General features: G+C 42.0%; 2 protein-coding genes across 3 annotated transcripts in view; one reads left to right on the forward strand and one right to left on the reverse strand.

Annotated features, from left to right (window-relative positions):
• The window catches only part of LOC107039872 (anoctamin-5), an 11,603-nt gene extending 8,508 nt beyond the window's left edge, over nucleotides 1-3,095 (forward strand). Inside the window, exon 7 of the mRNA XM_015259726.1 lies at nucleotides 366-3,095. Coding sequence (XP_015115212.1) covers nucleotides 366-2,349 — 1,984 coding nt within the window. The 3' untranslated portion in view covers nucleotides 2,350-3,095. The remainder of the gene's footprint in view (nucleotides 1-365) is intronic.
• On the reverse strand, nucleotides 2,981-10,811 carry LOC107039859 (protein son of sevenless). Of its 2 annotated transcripts, XM_015259703.2 has the most exons (6): nucleotides 9,859-10,811; nucleotides 9,348-9,611; nucleotides 9,181-9,264; nucleotides 8,813-8,893; nucleotides 8,262-8,270; nucleotides 2,981-7,884 (listed from the first exon to the last, which is right to left on the reverse strand). In XM_015259703.2, the coding sequence occupies exons 1-6, from the start codon at nucleotides 9,964-9,966 to the stop codon at nucleotides 4,426-4,428; spliced, it is 4,005 nt and encodes a 1,334-aa protein (XP_015115189.1). In that variant the 5' UTR covers nucleotides 9,967-10,811; the 3' UTR covers nucleotides 2,981-4,425. The 2 variants fall into 2 exon arrangements, with proteins under 2 accessions (XP_015115189.1, XP_015115198.1); XM_015259712.2 differs by lacking the exon at nucleotides 8,262-8,270.
• Between the last annotated feature and the right edge of the window lie 5,260 nt (nucleotides 10,812-16,071).

A 16,071-nucleotide genomic window follows, 5' to 3' on the forward strand; every position in this document is an offset into this window, starting at 1 on the left:
TTTTGATTGCAATTCTGAGAGAAAAAATAATCCTCAAAATACCCCTCGAGTTTCAAAATGAATCGGGTATTTCACAAGATACTTACGAAAATTTCTATACCTCCCTTAGATTGAGAGATATTATTCGAAAACTCAGCTAAGAGCGAAGTAGACTTAAACCGTTGGACCACTTCGCTACTGAAATTTTTACTGCAAAAAATGGATAGTCATAAATGAATAAATCAGTAGAGTTCGATTATTACGGATCATCATGTATCCAGGAATTGAACAAAACTCTGCAAAACCCAGTTAAAACTCCAATTATGAATGAATTAAAGTAAACGAAAGGAGAAACAAAAATGCAACATACTCATGTGACTTTGCAGGTACAAAAAGCAGCCCCTCTGGCTAATCCGGCGCTACTTCGGTGAAAAAGTGGCCCTGTACTACGCCTGGTTGGGTTTCTACACTCGCTCTCTCTACCTCCCAGCAATAGTCGGTCTCCTGTGCTTCGTCTACGGCCTGAGCACGATGGAGAGTGACGACAACACTCCCAGCCAAGAAATCTGCGATCCCGAGAAGGCAGGGAACATCACTCTGTGTCCCCTGTGCGACAAAGCCTGCTCCTACAGAAGGCTCAAGGAATCCTGTCTCTTCTCGCGTCTCACCTACCTCTTCGACAACCCAGCGACCGTCTTCTTCGCCATCTTCATGTCCTTCTGGGCGACGAGTTTCCTCGAGCTCTGGAAGCGGCGACAGGCAGTGATCGTCTGGGAGTGGGACCTGCAGAACGTCGACGGCGACGAGGAGCCCAGGCCGGAGTTCGAGACGTCTGTCAAAACCTTCAGGATCAATCCAGTCACCAGGGAGAGGGAGGCCTACATGCCAGCTTACTCCAGGATCTGGAGATACTGCGTCACAGGATCCCTCGTTGTCTTCATGATATGCGTCGTCCTGGGGGCCGTCCTGGGGACAATCATCTACAGAATTTCCCTCGTCGCTGTGTTCTACTCCGGCGGCGGGTTCTTCTTCGAAAAGCACGCGAAAATATTCACCTCCATGACAGCTGCCCTCATCAACTTGATAATCATCATGATCCTCACGAGGATCTACCAGAGACTGGCCAAGTGGATGGTGAACATGGAGAACCCGAGAACCCAGACGGAGTACGAGGACTCCTTCACCTTCAAAATCTTCTTCTTCGAGTTCGTTAATTTCTACTCTTCCCTGATCTACATCGCCTTCTTCAAGGGACGGTTCTACGCGCATCCTGGTGACGCCGACGCGCGATCCTCCGAGTTCTTGAGGATAAAGACCGACGTTTGCGATCCCGCTGGATGCCTCTCGGAATTGTGCATCCAACTCGCGATCATCATGGTTGGTAAACAGTGCTTCAATAATTTCATGGAGATTCTATCGCCGAAGATGGTGAACTGGTGGAGAAAGAGGACTCACGTTGCTGCAACCAAGGACCACGAGAGGCCATACACCTACTGGGAGCAGGATTACCAGCTCCAGGATCCCGGGCGATTGGCCCTCTTCGACGAATACCTGGAGATGATCCTCCAGTATGGCTTCGTCACGCTTTTCGTCGCTGCATTCCCCCTGGCACCGCTGTTCGCACTCTTGAATAACATCGGGGAGATTCGGCTGGACGCCTACAAGATGGTGAAGGAGGCGAGGAGACCTCTGGCCGAGAGAGTCGAGGACATTGGCGCATGGTATGGGATACTGAAGGGCGTCACTTATGCTGCTGTCGTCTCGAATGCTTTCGTCATCTCTTACACCTCGGACTTCATACCCCGAAGTGTTTACACTTATGTTTATTCCCCCACTGGGGACCTCCAGGGCTACATAGATCACTCACTGTCGGAGTTCAACACCTCCCACTACCGGGAGGACATGATCAGCGACAGGAATGGACCCCCCACGTGCCAATACAGGGGCTACAGGAATGGCCCTGATCACCCTGATGCTTATGGCCTCAGTCCGCAGTATTGGCACGTGTTTGCTTCTAGATTAGTTTTCGTTGTGTGTTTCGAGCACATGGTCTTCGCGCTGACTGGACTCATGAGTTATGTCATACCAGAGACACCCTCGGCCGTCTCCACCCAGCTTGCCAGGGAGAAACTCCTGGCGCAAGAGGCCAAGTACGAGAAGGGCGTCAAGGGGAGGGAGGATGAGGACGAATTGCTGGCGGTTCTCAGGGAGGCCGGCACCTTCGGCAGACCTGGGGCGCGTCGAGGGAGCTGGGCCAGGCGGTTCTCCAAACTCAGTGACACACTTGATGCACACATCGATGTGGCGGTCAGGCAACAGAGGGCTAGTGATGCGTCTACCGTGTGGGAGTCCTCCACCCACATTTCGTGAATTCGGGGGAGAATGATGCAAACTGCTGCCAAAATATATTAGAGAATTAAAACAGCGTACGAATGAATTTTATTGGAAAAGCTGTTGGATTTCTGGTGAATTTTCTAGGAGTTGACAGATTAATATTTTTCAATAAGAGAAAAACGATTGAATTTTCAAACGAATTCACTGGGGTTCTCCGTGAAATTTTTTCGTGCATGCTGTTGTTTAAGACTGTAAAGTAAAATTACTAGTCATGGGGGGAGGGTTCAGGGGTCGTTTGATAGCCTTCCTGTCGGAGACGAGCTCGTATCCCCGTACAAATGAAAATTCGTTATTCGTATGATTTTTTTTACCTTCATCCCAGTTTTTAATTGGAATCCGAGATTCTCTCCTTCGATTCTCTTGGTTGACTGCTGCTGAGAGATGAGATAATTAAGTATTAATTTTGTAATGAGGACTGACAAGATACACTCGCGTACACCCCCGAACTATTGCTATTCTTACTATTCACCACTGTTGCATTTGACTATTTATAAATGAATCATTTGTATTACGTTATTAAAAAATACATGAGATAATTGGTGTGAATTTTGTGTGCTGTGGCTAACGATAGGAATCATGATTTTACGAATGAATTTTTAGCAACTCGTTATGATACACGATTAAACTTTTATTATGGTTTTCTTTTCCACTCTGATCGCTGTATAGACAACTGATATTAATTCGATTATACAATATTTACAATAAATCATAAAATTTACATATCTATTTTTTCATTATTCAATTACTTTTGATGTGTCGATCAGTTTCATTGATTTATAGTCTCTCCGGGTGGATTATTGGGGTGGAAATTGATAAATAAATCGCTCGACACTGAGTACTACGCAATATCATTTTTCATTCCTTTTATTTGATCATTACTTCCTCAAATAATTTCAATCATTCATGACTGTTCCTTCGTATCGACAATTATTACAATAAAAACTAGTTCGATATTGTTATATTCAATAATATGGTACATTTGCATTATCATTCATCTCTCTACAATTGATTTGTCTTATTCCAATCAATGTGGATAATTAATTTCTGGTTGTAAATTTTTATGATCATTTTAGACTTAATTTTGCACCAACTTCCACTGAACAATAAACACATCAATCTCGTCCATCCATCATTCAACATTGATTAGTCACTAAGAACGTCTAGTTTACAGTTACATACATACCCATTCAAAATTGTGTATCACAGTTTTATTGGGGACAGGGATTTGCAGGATTTTTTAGAAGGAATTTTTCATTTTGTTCTTGGCTAATATCGTTAATTTTCAACTCTTCGACGTACAAGTCATCATTCCAATCTGCATTTTATATTTTACAATTTGTTTTTTCATTATCATGCATTAAATAATTAGAATTTCGCCTCTTCTTTTGTTCAATAAAATATAGTACATTTACCTTCATTACTTTCGAATATCATTCTGGCTTATTTATGTATTTGAAATGTGTGCCATTCATTTTAATCATTTAACATTAATTTTATGTTTTCGTCTGTGAATATGGACATTGTTCTACTTAAATCTACTCTATCTAAAATGTTTGTGTTTTGCCTCTTGATGTTTTTTTCACTTCGGTTGTCTCTCTCAAAAAATTTCTAAAAATATATTGTACAAGTTGCAACAGTCAAAATAAAGATTTACGATTTTTCCTCAGAAAATAATAAACTCAAACAGACTAACCAAACCGAAATGAAAGTCCCAGGGGTTTCTGGAGATTACCTAACATTTAATTTATTCGCGGAATGTAGCCTTCATCGTATCATTTACCATGGATGTTAGGACTAAAATATTTCAATTTTCATTTTCAATTTATGGAAGATTCTCATTGTGCGCTGGTTATCATGAACATGTATAACTATATATTTTCTTTTTTCCTCCACATAAAAACGAAATACTATGTACACCTTATTTACGCCTATTTATATTATACAGACCGGAGGAAAATGGTATACAAATTGTGGTATTTACGTATACTAAGTTCCTGCATACTCCAGAGATTACCAGAATTATATTAGATGAATAATAAGTGGATGACCAACTTAACTGGGGCCAGATGGAGCATTGAAATTGAACATTGTCGTTGGGGGACGTCCGGCCAGAGGTTTCGGGGGTAGCTTGGGTGTGACAGAGCCATTCGGCTGATTCGGTGGAAGTTTAGTGGGACTGGGTCCATTGAAAGACATATAACGCTTCGGATGACTTGCACTTGTGCTCGTCCCCTCAAGATTTGAGTTTCTCCTTGCCAACAGGGCGGACGTACTTGGATTCAGAGAGCTGGGTAGTCTCGGTGGTAATGTAACTGGTGGAACATCTCTTCTGGGTGGCAGTGGAGGTGGTGAGGAGGCCCCTTCCCTCGGTGGAAGCATTGGAGCATTGGGTGCCTGTCTGGCTTGATGAGGAGATTCACTGATTGAGCTCTCTCGTCTCCTGTGATGTCTGGGGGGTAGTGGAGGGGGCGGTTTACTGGGGGATGCATGACTGGGCGAGGGTGGAGGCGGGAGAGGAGCCCCGGGACTGCCAGACGACGAGGAAAGCCCCGTGAGGGCGCCCATCACCCCAATTGCACCTGAATTGAAGCCAAAATGAGTTGCCTGAGGCTGCTGATGATACGACGAAGGCAGGTGCCCAGGGGAGCCCAGTTGTGGGCTGTTCCCTGGAGATCCTAGAGACAATCCTGACATACTCAGAGGCCCTGGAGAGCCCGGGGGAGGCCCAGAGCCACTGCCCAGAAGCACTGGTGCAAACACACTGTGATCACCAATGTGCGTGAAACTCTGGATTGTGTGAGGGCTCTCTGGCAACTCTGCATGCACCTCGGGTGTCGGGTCGTGCAGTCTCACACTGGAGGCAACGGCCTGCAGAGGAGCTGGCAATTTTCCACTCAGGGACCTTGGCTTCAGCCCTGGAGACTTTAAATTCAAGTCTGGCCATTTTCTTGGGGCTCTCAGGGGCTGTCTGCACCCCCTCGGCTCCAACTCGAGACTCTTCTCGTACAGGTAAGTACTTATGTCTGCTTCACTCATGTTCGCGTCGAAGGGACACAAATTCTCGATGAAATGTCGTATTCTTGGCTCAACTGAGAGGCAATAGGGCTGATTCTGGTACTGCTGGATTTCACCTGTTATTTCAGCAACTTTCCTTCGTTTACTGAAGTTTATCAACTCTGGACTGCTCGGCAAATAGTCAGAGTTTCCCGTCTCTATGTGAAGGATATTCGTCAGGTACATTCCGAAGAAAGGCACGCAGGGGGGATTTATCGATCGAAGTTTCTCCTGGTATTTGCGGAAGTGATCGCTGTTCAATTCTCGCGCCTCTTCCAGGACCTTTGCTTGACGCTCGGAGAGACGTTGAAATGTGTGCTTCAGGCGAAATACCGCTGCTGAACCCATTGCAGACACTATCGCTAGAACTCCGTTGAAATTGTTGAGCTCTTGCAGGACCATCATCACTTCGACTGCTCGTGCAACTATTGCCGCACGTTCTTCGATGTTCTCAGTTTCCAAAATTGTTTTTTCAAGCCATCGCGTGAAATTCGTCGTGTGCTTTATCATTCTCAAGAGGTTTGGCGAATTCTTGTCCTTGTCTTTCTTCGTCCAGGCTTCACCCACTAGTTCCGACGATTTCACTGTTCTGTATAGCTCGAATTCGAGGAGTGTCAGTTGTCTCGCCAATTCGATGGGATGGAGAGTGAGTATTCCCCATTCTTCCTCTGGCACTTTGAGATGCCACTCGATTGGTGGCGGGGACTTTTCGAAACTGAAGGTAATGGGCCTCTGCTCAGAGGGCTCGCACTTCCTCTGCACTATTTTAATGACCGAGTCAACCCACTTCCTCATGGATTTACCGCTGATCGTGTCCAGAAATTGCTGGAGTCTCTCCAGTAAATTTCTATCCCTCTCGAAATCGTAAAAATGATGGTCCACCCAGTGCCTCAAAACATTGAGCACTCGAAATTGCACAGGTTGGCAGAATTCTTTTCTATATCGTTTCCAGTCTTCTCTGGCTGTGGCTTTGCATCCGGAGGGTTTCTCCTCGTCGCCGTAGACCAACGACGGGTCTGGTATGTCAAATCTCTCGATGAGCAGAATAAGCAACTCTTGGGGTGAGCAAAAACTCCTATAAGTAGTAAGGAATGTCCGTACAAATGCCGGATCGGCATAAATGTGATAAGTGAGTCTCTCCACTAATTTAACAAGTGTAGCGCCCTTGATCAAGGGAACTCCCCCATTTTCCCTAGCCTCGAGGACAACATTCTCCGGTGAATCTTGTTCAGCAAATTTGTACAACTCTGGGGGAGGCAGCCTCAGTGGATGCTTCCTCTCCTCGTCCAGCAGTATACTGTCCAATGTTCTCTCCAGCATGCTTTTGGTGTTGAGCATAACGAGATCGGCCATCCAGCTGTTTTTATCCTCAACAGATTTAGCGACAAGTGTGACATTGGGATGATCTCTGGGGGCAATTTCAAAGGCATTCTTCAGCTCGTCGGTGTCCTCGCGATCAATGATATCGACTTTTCGTATGAAAAATCGTTCCTTGAGTCTGAGTTCAACGGGGTGAGCTTGTCCCCCACCGACCCCCACAGCAGCAACCGAAACACTGACCCTCTTCCCTCCAGATGGCTTACAAAGCACCAATAGTCCATCGAAGAGCAAGGCCCTCCTCTCAGTCAAACGTCTGCCATTGCTCCCCACTTTTCCCAACATATCTTCGCGTATAAACTCATTGCAACACTGTCCAATGTCCCTCTGATCCCACCCATCAACTGTTTTCTGGAGTTCACTGGTCTTCTCCAGGGCTGCATGCCTCCTAGCACGACTCTGCATTCTCAATCCAGTATCTTTCTTCGGTAAACTCGCAACAGACTGGAGTAATTCCATTTGCAGTGGCCTCAGAAGACCCTGCACTTGCTCTAAGGTTTCCTCATCCTCAATGTTTGGTGTTCTCTTCTGTAATACTTTAATGTAATCAAAGTACAAAAAACAGTGCCACACTGGTTGCAATAGCAGCTTTGGGAGGTAATATTTAACAGCCTCCTTGAAGCCATGACCTGCTGCGCGCAGGGCAGCATTGGCCTCAGGTCTAGAGAGTAATCTCGTTAGAATTTCCCTGCTACCTGGGCTGTTCATGTCTCTGGCGTATTTAATGTAAACATCGAATTCAGCTGCCTCAGCCAGCTCCTCGAAGCACGAGCCCACTGTTGGAATTTGTTTCTCCTCAGTTATCTCCATTATGTCCTCTAAACTACCCAGAAGTGTCACTGTCACTTCGTAAATGTCCATTATATTGCTGAACAGTGTCTCCAGCTCGGTTTTGTCCTGCGCAAGTTTCGCTATTTCTTCTCGAAATACTTTTATTATCATGTGGAGATCGCGAAGGTAGTGACGTTCGTCGTGAATGAGATCGCGTACTGATTCTTCGTACGTTTGGGATACAACAGCACCCAGGGTACTCTGGGGCCTCTCAGTTGCATCGTCCTGGTAGAACATGTCCATCAACACCTGTTGGAAGACAACAATCAGACATTCATCGGTAATTTATTTTCACTCTGTCTCACGTACGAAAAATTTTCGCAGAGCATCTGACGGACTCGCTAGGGAATTCAATTGAATTCAACGGGAATGTTCGATGCAAAAGATTTCTGCAGACAGAGTACGATGTCTCTGTAAAATTTTTCGCAAGTGCTGTTGTTCAGATATTTTGACAATTTTCATTACGAAATGATCTACGCCTTTGATGCAGTGATGATGAGCTCTCTTTTTTTCAAGTGATGATGATTGTTCATGGCATTATGGTATGGACCAATTTATTACTGATGATTTCAGTTAGTAAGCGATGAAATTATGATAATGGGATTTGGACGGACGCTAGTACATACCACCTGCAACTGCACGAAGAACGAGCATGGGTTGGTGTTGTTATATGTTAGTGGAAAGCATGTAATCAAGCAGAGAACATATGCAGCCACCAATTAGCACGTTGAGACTATTTTTCTAGCGTTTAACCGATTGGGATTTTTCATTTTTTTGGAGACAAAGTGGGAATAATTCTGCTCTGTTTCTACATTCTTGATTTCTTAATGTGCCTAGATATCAACTGAAGCCATGATTTACGATAAACAATTTAAACATTAACTTCACTGGGAGTTTAGTATTTATTGGTTCTCCACTTTTTGTTGAATAAATGTGCAGCGATTTTTAAACAAATACAAGCTAAAAATCATAATTAAAAACTCCTGCTCCTCCTGATCATTATATAATTAGTTTTTCATACGTATTTAAAATGATTCCAAATGGACATTACAGTGCGTAATTCCCAGGAGGAGAAGGATTTTTTTATATCAATGCAGGCGGTTGGAATAATAATTCAATTAAAATCAATATTGTTATTAAAAATTGTTGGATTTTATTTAAAATAAAATTTATTTACCATATCTGCATACATAGCCACTCTGATGTCCTCGCAGGAGATTTCAACGTGTCGAATATTTTTTACATAATTTCCAGCCAACTGAAACCAACAAATAGTTCACAATTTCATTTCTTCAATAAAACCAATTGATTACTTCATGAGTTTTCAATGAATATCTCGCAATCTAAGGCAGATAGCAAAATTTATGTTATGACCTTTTCGGTAGAGCACACTAAGAGCTTCAAAAAAGATAAATACAAAAATTTCGCTATCTCCCTTAGATTTTGAGATATTCCTCGAAAACTCAGCTAAGAGCTAAGTCGACTTGAACTGTTTGACCACTTCGCTACTGAATTAATTCTCAAGAATGAGAGGTGTTTATTCACCTTCAAAATATCTGCTGAAATGTACTCAAGCACTCCAACGACAAAGAGACTGACTTGTGAATCGATTTTATGCTGCAAGACCTCCTGAAAAGATGAAAAAATCAACAATTGAAGACTAAGAAATCGAACAGGATGAAAAAACAAAGAATGGAGATTTGTTTCATCACCTTCTGGAGCAATTGGTGGATTTTGTCGACAGGCAGAACCAAAGGTGACTTTTTCTTCCCCTTTTCCAGTGCGTCTCTGGCGTCTCTGAGTGCCCACCTGTCGATTGGCGTTGGAAATGTCCTTCTGACTCGCTCTTCGACATCCTGAGGTGTGTGAGGTGGTGGATGACCACACAGCATCCCAAGCATCCTCAGAATGAGGCTCTCTACGTAATCCAGGGCATCCTGACGTGCCTCCAGGCTCGGGTGCACCTGTTCAAGGACCTGAATGCCAAATAAATTTTGAGAATTTTCATTTGGCTGTTTTTGAAAAGCCATTTTGTGCATTTCAAATACATTTTGAAAATGCAAAGAGCAACAGATTATTGACGTCAAAATGTTCATCGAAGGATTTTGAAGGAGTCAATAGAGATAATTCAACAATGAACAGAACAAATGCAAAGTGAGGAAGATTGAACAGTAAAACCATTGAAAACCCCAGCCACAATCAATTATTATCTGGGTTTCTAACCTTTCTCAGGGAATTGACAAAGACTCCCTTCCATTTGGCAGCATTCTCCTCTTTCTGAAAGTCGTAGCCTGACGGCTCGCCCACTACCGACGCCGGAGACGAAAACATATCCACAAAAACAAACAGAATAACGAAAAAAGAAAAATAAAGAAAAAAAGGGAAGACAACGAAATTCACTAAATGTTTAACATTTATCAGTGTTTGTGGACAGTTCCTCAGAAAAATGTCCGTCCACAGGGGTGACGGTACGTCTCGTGGACTTTTATGATAGTGACAATATCATCAACTAGCATCGTCGTTAAATCTATTTTACTCGATAATTAAATTAATAATCACTGGGAGGTGATATTAGTGGACATTTGTCCCACTCTGGCGCTCGAATTGCCCACTGGAGATGACGGATTGTCTTTCATCTTCGTTGGAGCATAACTTTTTTTTCTCCTTCCAAATAGAAAATTACTCGGAAGATATTGTATCAATTATTTTCTTATGTCCGTTTTATGGAAATTGCGGAGATTTCGCTGAGAGTCTGTTTCGCCTTTTTATTGTTCTACTGCAGCCCTTGGAGCTGACTACAAATCCCCACGAGAGTTTTTGGGTATTTTTTTTTCGAGTTCACCCTCGTTCAAGTACCATCGTGCACGTACATAAACCGATAAACGAGCAATACTCGGGTTCGCACATCTTACGACGCAAACGTGTTATTCTTCATACTTTTTTGTCCCCCCCTTTTATTTTGCCTGCTCTACCGCAGTCGTTTCACATTTTATACGTTGTGTACATAAACAGTCGCACCGAGTTTTATTAATTCTATTTGTTAACATTTGCATTTTTCTTTTTGCAATGTTTCGCACACACTTGGAACACTGTCTTTGGACCCGTTGCGATCGCTGTCTCTCACTCTCACTCGGGTTTGACGATATGTTTTTTTTTCTTCGGGGCTTTTTTTTCGCTCGTGCTGGCTGAATTCCCCTTGGGCTCGGGGGGCAAGTGCTGCTGCACTCAGCAAGTGCTGCAAGGTAGTGGGCAGGGAAGCAGGACAAGTGTTTCTGAGATTGCTTCATCATTAACTGGAGGTAAGCTGCCGACGGCTGCTCATCTTTTCGAAATTAGCGGAGGTTGGGGTAAAACGGACACTTTTGACTTTTTTTAAATGTTAATGAGGGGTTGAAATGTTGATAAAATTTTCCAATTTTTTTTTCAATACAAAGAACAATTCTTTCCCTTTGTGACGAGCCTAAACTGAACTCAATTGATCAATTTGTTTCTGCGTTATGAAAATTTTTAGAAAAGTCTAAAGAGTTCGTTTCACCCTACCCTACATCTCTTTGGGCATTTAAACAATTTTAAGAGGTTTTAAATCACTGAAATTGGGTTTGCGATGGACACGAGTTTTTATTTCAACGAGTCAAGAAAAATGGGTGAGATCTGGGCGCATGAATTTTCCCAGTCTCTTTATTCCATTTTTGCTCTCTTCATCAAAAAAATTGAAGAAACAAAATTGAGCTGAGGAATTTCTATAGAAAGCATCTCAATAAAATTTGTTGGCTGGGAAAATTGAATTTTATCAATTTTGTCGGTCGGTGAATTTTTCTTTAAGGGGTTTTTCATACGTATTTAAAATCTTTCCAAATGGACATTACAGTGCGTAATTCCCAGGAGGAGAAGGATTTTTTTATATCAATGCAGCCGGTTGGAATAATAATTCAATTAAAATCAATATTGTTATTAAAAATTGTTGGATTTTATTTAAAATGAAATTCATTTACCATATCTGCATACATGGCCACTCTGATGTCCTCGCAGGAGATTTCAACGTGTCGAATATTTTTTACGTAATTTCCAGCCAACTGAAACCAACAAATAGTTCACAATTTCATTTCTTCAACAAAACCAATTGATTACTTCATGAGTTTTCAATGAATATCTCGCAATCTAAGGCAGATAGCAAAATTTTTGTTATGACCTTTTCGCTAGAGCACACTAAGAGCTTCAAAAAAGATGGNCCCCCTTTTATTTTGCCTGCTCTACCGCAGTCGTTTCACATTTTATACGTTGTGTACATAAACAGTCGCACCGAGTTTTATTAATTCTATTTGTTAACATTTGCATTTTTCTTTTTGCAATGTTTCGCACACACTTGGAACACTGTCTTTGGACCCGTTGCGATCGCTGTCTCTCACTCTCACTCGGGTTTGACGATATGTTTTTTTTTCTTCGGGGCTTTTTTTTCGCTCGTGCTGGCTGAATTCCCCTTGGGCTCGGGGGGCAAGTGCTGCTGCACTCAGCAAGTGCTGCAAGGTAGTGGGCAGGGAAGCAGGACAAGTGTTTCTGAGATTGCTTCATCATTAACTGGAGGTAAGCTGCCGACGGCTGCTCATCTTTTCGAAATTAGCGGAGGTTGGGGTAAAACGGACACTTTTGACTTTTTTTAAATGTTAATGAGGGGTTGAAATGTTGATAAAATTTTCCAATTTTTTTTTCAATACAAAGAACAATTCTTTCCCTTTGTGACGAGCCTAAACTGAACTCAATTGATCAATTTGTTTCTGCGTTATGAAAATTTTTAGAAAAGTCTAAAGAGTTCGTTTCACCCTACCCTACATCTCTTTGGGCATTTAAACAATTTTAAGAGGTTTTAAATCACTGAAATTGGGTTTGCGATGGACACGAGTTTTTATTTCAACGAGTCAAGAAAAATGGGTGAGATCTGGGCGCATGAATTTTCCCAGTCTCTTTATTCCATTTTTGCTCTCTTCATCAAAAAAATTGAAGAAACAAAATTGAGCTGAGGAATTTCTATAGAAAGCATCTCAATAAAATTTGTTGGCTGGGAAAATTGAATTTTATCAATTTTGTCGGTCGGTGAATTTTTCTTTAAGGGGTTTTTCATACGTATTTAAAATCTTTCCAAATGGACATTACAGTGCGTAATTCCCAGGAGGAGAAGGATTTTTTTATATCAATGCAGCCGGTTGGAATAATAATTCAATTAAAATCAATATTGTTATTAAAAATTGTTGGATTTTATTTAAAATGAAATTCATTTACCATATCTGCATACATGGCCACTCTGATGTCCTCGCAGGAGATTTCAACGTGTCGAATATTTTTTACGTAATTTCCAGCCAACTGAAACCAACAAATAGTTCACAATTTCATTTCTTCAACAAAACCAATTGATTACTTCATGAGTTTTCAATGAATATCTCGCAATCTAAGGCAGATAGCAAAATTTATGTTATGACCTTTTCGCTAGAGCACACTAAGAGCTTCAAAAAAGATGGATACGAAAATTTCGCTATCTCCCTTAGATTTTGAGATATTCCTCGAAAACTAGCGAAGAGCTAAGTCGACTTGAACTGTTTGACCACTTCGCTACTGAATTAATTCTCAAGGATGAGAAGGCGCTTTATTTTCCAAAATTTTTGAACAAATTTCCTGCTCAAAGTTATCGCTATTTCAGAAAATCGATGCACATTAATCTCCAGGAGGTGATGACGAAGATCAACGTGCTTTGGGTTAAAAAAATATGAATAATTTCGAACAGGAAATGTTTCAAAATTTCGAGAAAACGCTGGCCTTCTGTTACCCCTTAATACCCCTTCAATTCAAAAGGTCTTCATCGAAGCTATGAACTCCAAAAGGAATTCCACCGTGAAATCTCCGTGTTTTAATTTTTCGAATGACTCATAACAATGAAAAATAAATTTCCCCGAGTGAATCGATAGAGTTCACCCCAGGGGGTTCGAAAAGCACGTGTCAAAGGGCGTGAAAAAAAAGTCCTGAAAACAAAAATAGTTGGCAAACGGATGGTGATCGGGCCGGTTGAGCTGCCATGGGGCGTTATAGCAGAGCAATTCTCCCCCCTGGGTTTTGTGCATGACAGCTGGCAAGTTCAACACTACGGAATAGATTCGGGATAATACGCGTCGAGAAGTGACGACCGGCGTCGCACATGCGCGTCCCCTCGAGTGAGCTCGTCGGCTCGACCGATTTCGATTTTAGTCATTCCCGGGTTCGGCGAGGTGGAATCGTTGTTCCACGATACAACGCCAATAAAACATTCTGTCCGACTGTTTGGCCGTCAGTGGATTAATTTCTTCCACTTTATACTCGATCTCTGTGCATCGTCCTCGGGGCATAACGTCTGCAGACGATCGGAGCGGATCAGGAACGTAAGTTCGTGGCAATTTTGTCGCTTTTGAGTTTGCCTGACGATTCGCAACTGGAGAGCCACCGTGCGATCTACAGTTGCGCATTTTTATTCCCAATTTTTTTTATTTCGCTCTTCGTGGACCCTGCAAAACCCCTGTGGACTCGGTCGGTCGATATATAACACGCGCAGCGTCCTCTCAACTAGACTCACTCGGTGGAATGTTTTTTGCGTTAAATGGACCAATTTAATTAGCGAGAAATCAATTTTTGTTTTGATTTTCAGGTGAAACGAAAATTATTTCGATATCTTCTCCATTCGTTGTGTGGCCAGTCTTCTGCTGGTCTCCCATTCAATTTTATAATTTTTTCCATTTGAGGGGAGTAATTTTAATTGAACAATTACTAATTGTTTCGATGACGATATTCGTTAAATATTTATTACATCGTACAGCATTTTTTTAATTCTCGTTTTTCGGGGAAAATATTCCCTTCGTTTTTGCTCCTCCGTTGGAATTAATGAGCGCTAAATTTATGCCACTTGTAATATATTCTCGTGGTTGATCTTTCAGCACGTGGATACATAAATATTCTCATGGGGCTCTTTAACTCACAACAGAGAACTGAATTACCGATGTTTTTCAGCGGGATTCCCCAGAGCTTTTGAATAATTAAACTTTTCTCATTGAGTTGCAAAATTCGTTTTCTCCGTTGGTTTTGTTTCACCGCGGATTATCCCCCGGTTTTTTATGGAACTAGTGCACGGGGAGTGCTGGATATTCCACGCTCCCAAGAAATTGCAGTGATGGACTGATAATAATAATAGGCAATGAAGCAGGGGATTGTGGGGTAAAATGGGCACTTTTCAATTTTTTGAAATGTTCGTGACGTGTTGAATTGCTCATAAAACAGAATAATGTTATTTTTCAATTGAAAGAACAAATATTCCCCTTTGTGATGAGCTTAGACTGAGCTCAGTTGATGAATCTGTTTCTGAATTATGAACATTTTGAAAAAAGTCAAAAGTGTCCATTTTACCCCACTCTCCCCTATACCAACTAGTCATTTTTAAAAACGATTGAAGTCGACTTCGCTCTTAGCTGAGTTTTCGAGGAATATCTCCGAATCCAAGGAAGATAGTGAAATTATCACAATTACCTTTTTTGTAGCTCTCAATTTTCTCTACAAAAAAGGTTATAACAAAAATTTTACTCTCTCCCTTCGATCCCGAGATAGTCATTGAAAACTGATCAATAGTCAGAATGGACTTCGCTATTGAATCAAAAAACTTTGTAACTAATGAAGTATTTCAGGAAAAAATGAAGCAATGCCTGGCATTTCAGGGGCGAAAGAGAAGTCTGAGGGAAGTCTGAGGGGAACAAGAGCGACAATGAAGCAGGAGCCTGACGAAGAGGATTACTACTCGGAGGAAGGGAAGTCTGGCTCGCAGGGACACGCGACGAAACGCAGGTCTCATGCCAGAAGCCTGAGGGCAATGGCCAATCCAAGTGCTGTTTGGGGACACTTTGATCTCTGCACTAATGACCCTTTGAGGGCTCAGTGTCGTCTGTGTGGATCTGTTGTTGTCAGAGGCGGGGCCAATCCAAGGCAGTGCGGGACCACTAATCTCCATCGGCATTTGAGGGTTCATCATGGGGGGAGACTCATTGGGAGGCGATACCACGGTAAACGTTTTTCCAGCATTCTCTTACAAAAAGATATTCTTTAACTTCATGATGATGACTTTATGTAGGGAAGGGTAGGCTAAAATGGACATTAGACTTTTTTTAAATTGTTCATAACTCAGAAACAAATTTATCAATTGAGCTCAGTTTAGGCTTGTTACAAAGGGGAAGAATTGTTCTTTGTAGTGAAAAAAAAATTATCAAATTTCATCGAAATTTCAACCCCTCATTAACATTTCAGTAGCGAAGTGGTAAAACGGTATAAGTCAATTTTGACTATTGACCAGTTTTCAATGAATATCTCGGAATCTAAGGGAGATGGCAAAATTTTTGTTATAATCTTTTTTATAGAGCCGACTGAGAGCTGCAACAA

Source organism: Diachasma alloeum, unplaced genomic scaffold (genome assembly GCF_001412515.2).
Source record: "Diachasma alloeum isolate Michigan unplaced genomic scaffold, Dall2.0 Dall_scaffold_00178, whole genome shotgun sequence".
Taxonomy (NCBI): domain Eukaryota; kingdom Metazoa; phylum Arthropoda; class Insecta; order Hymenoptera; family Braconidae; genus Diachasma; species Diachasma alloeum.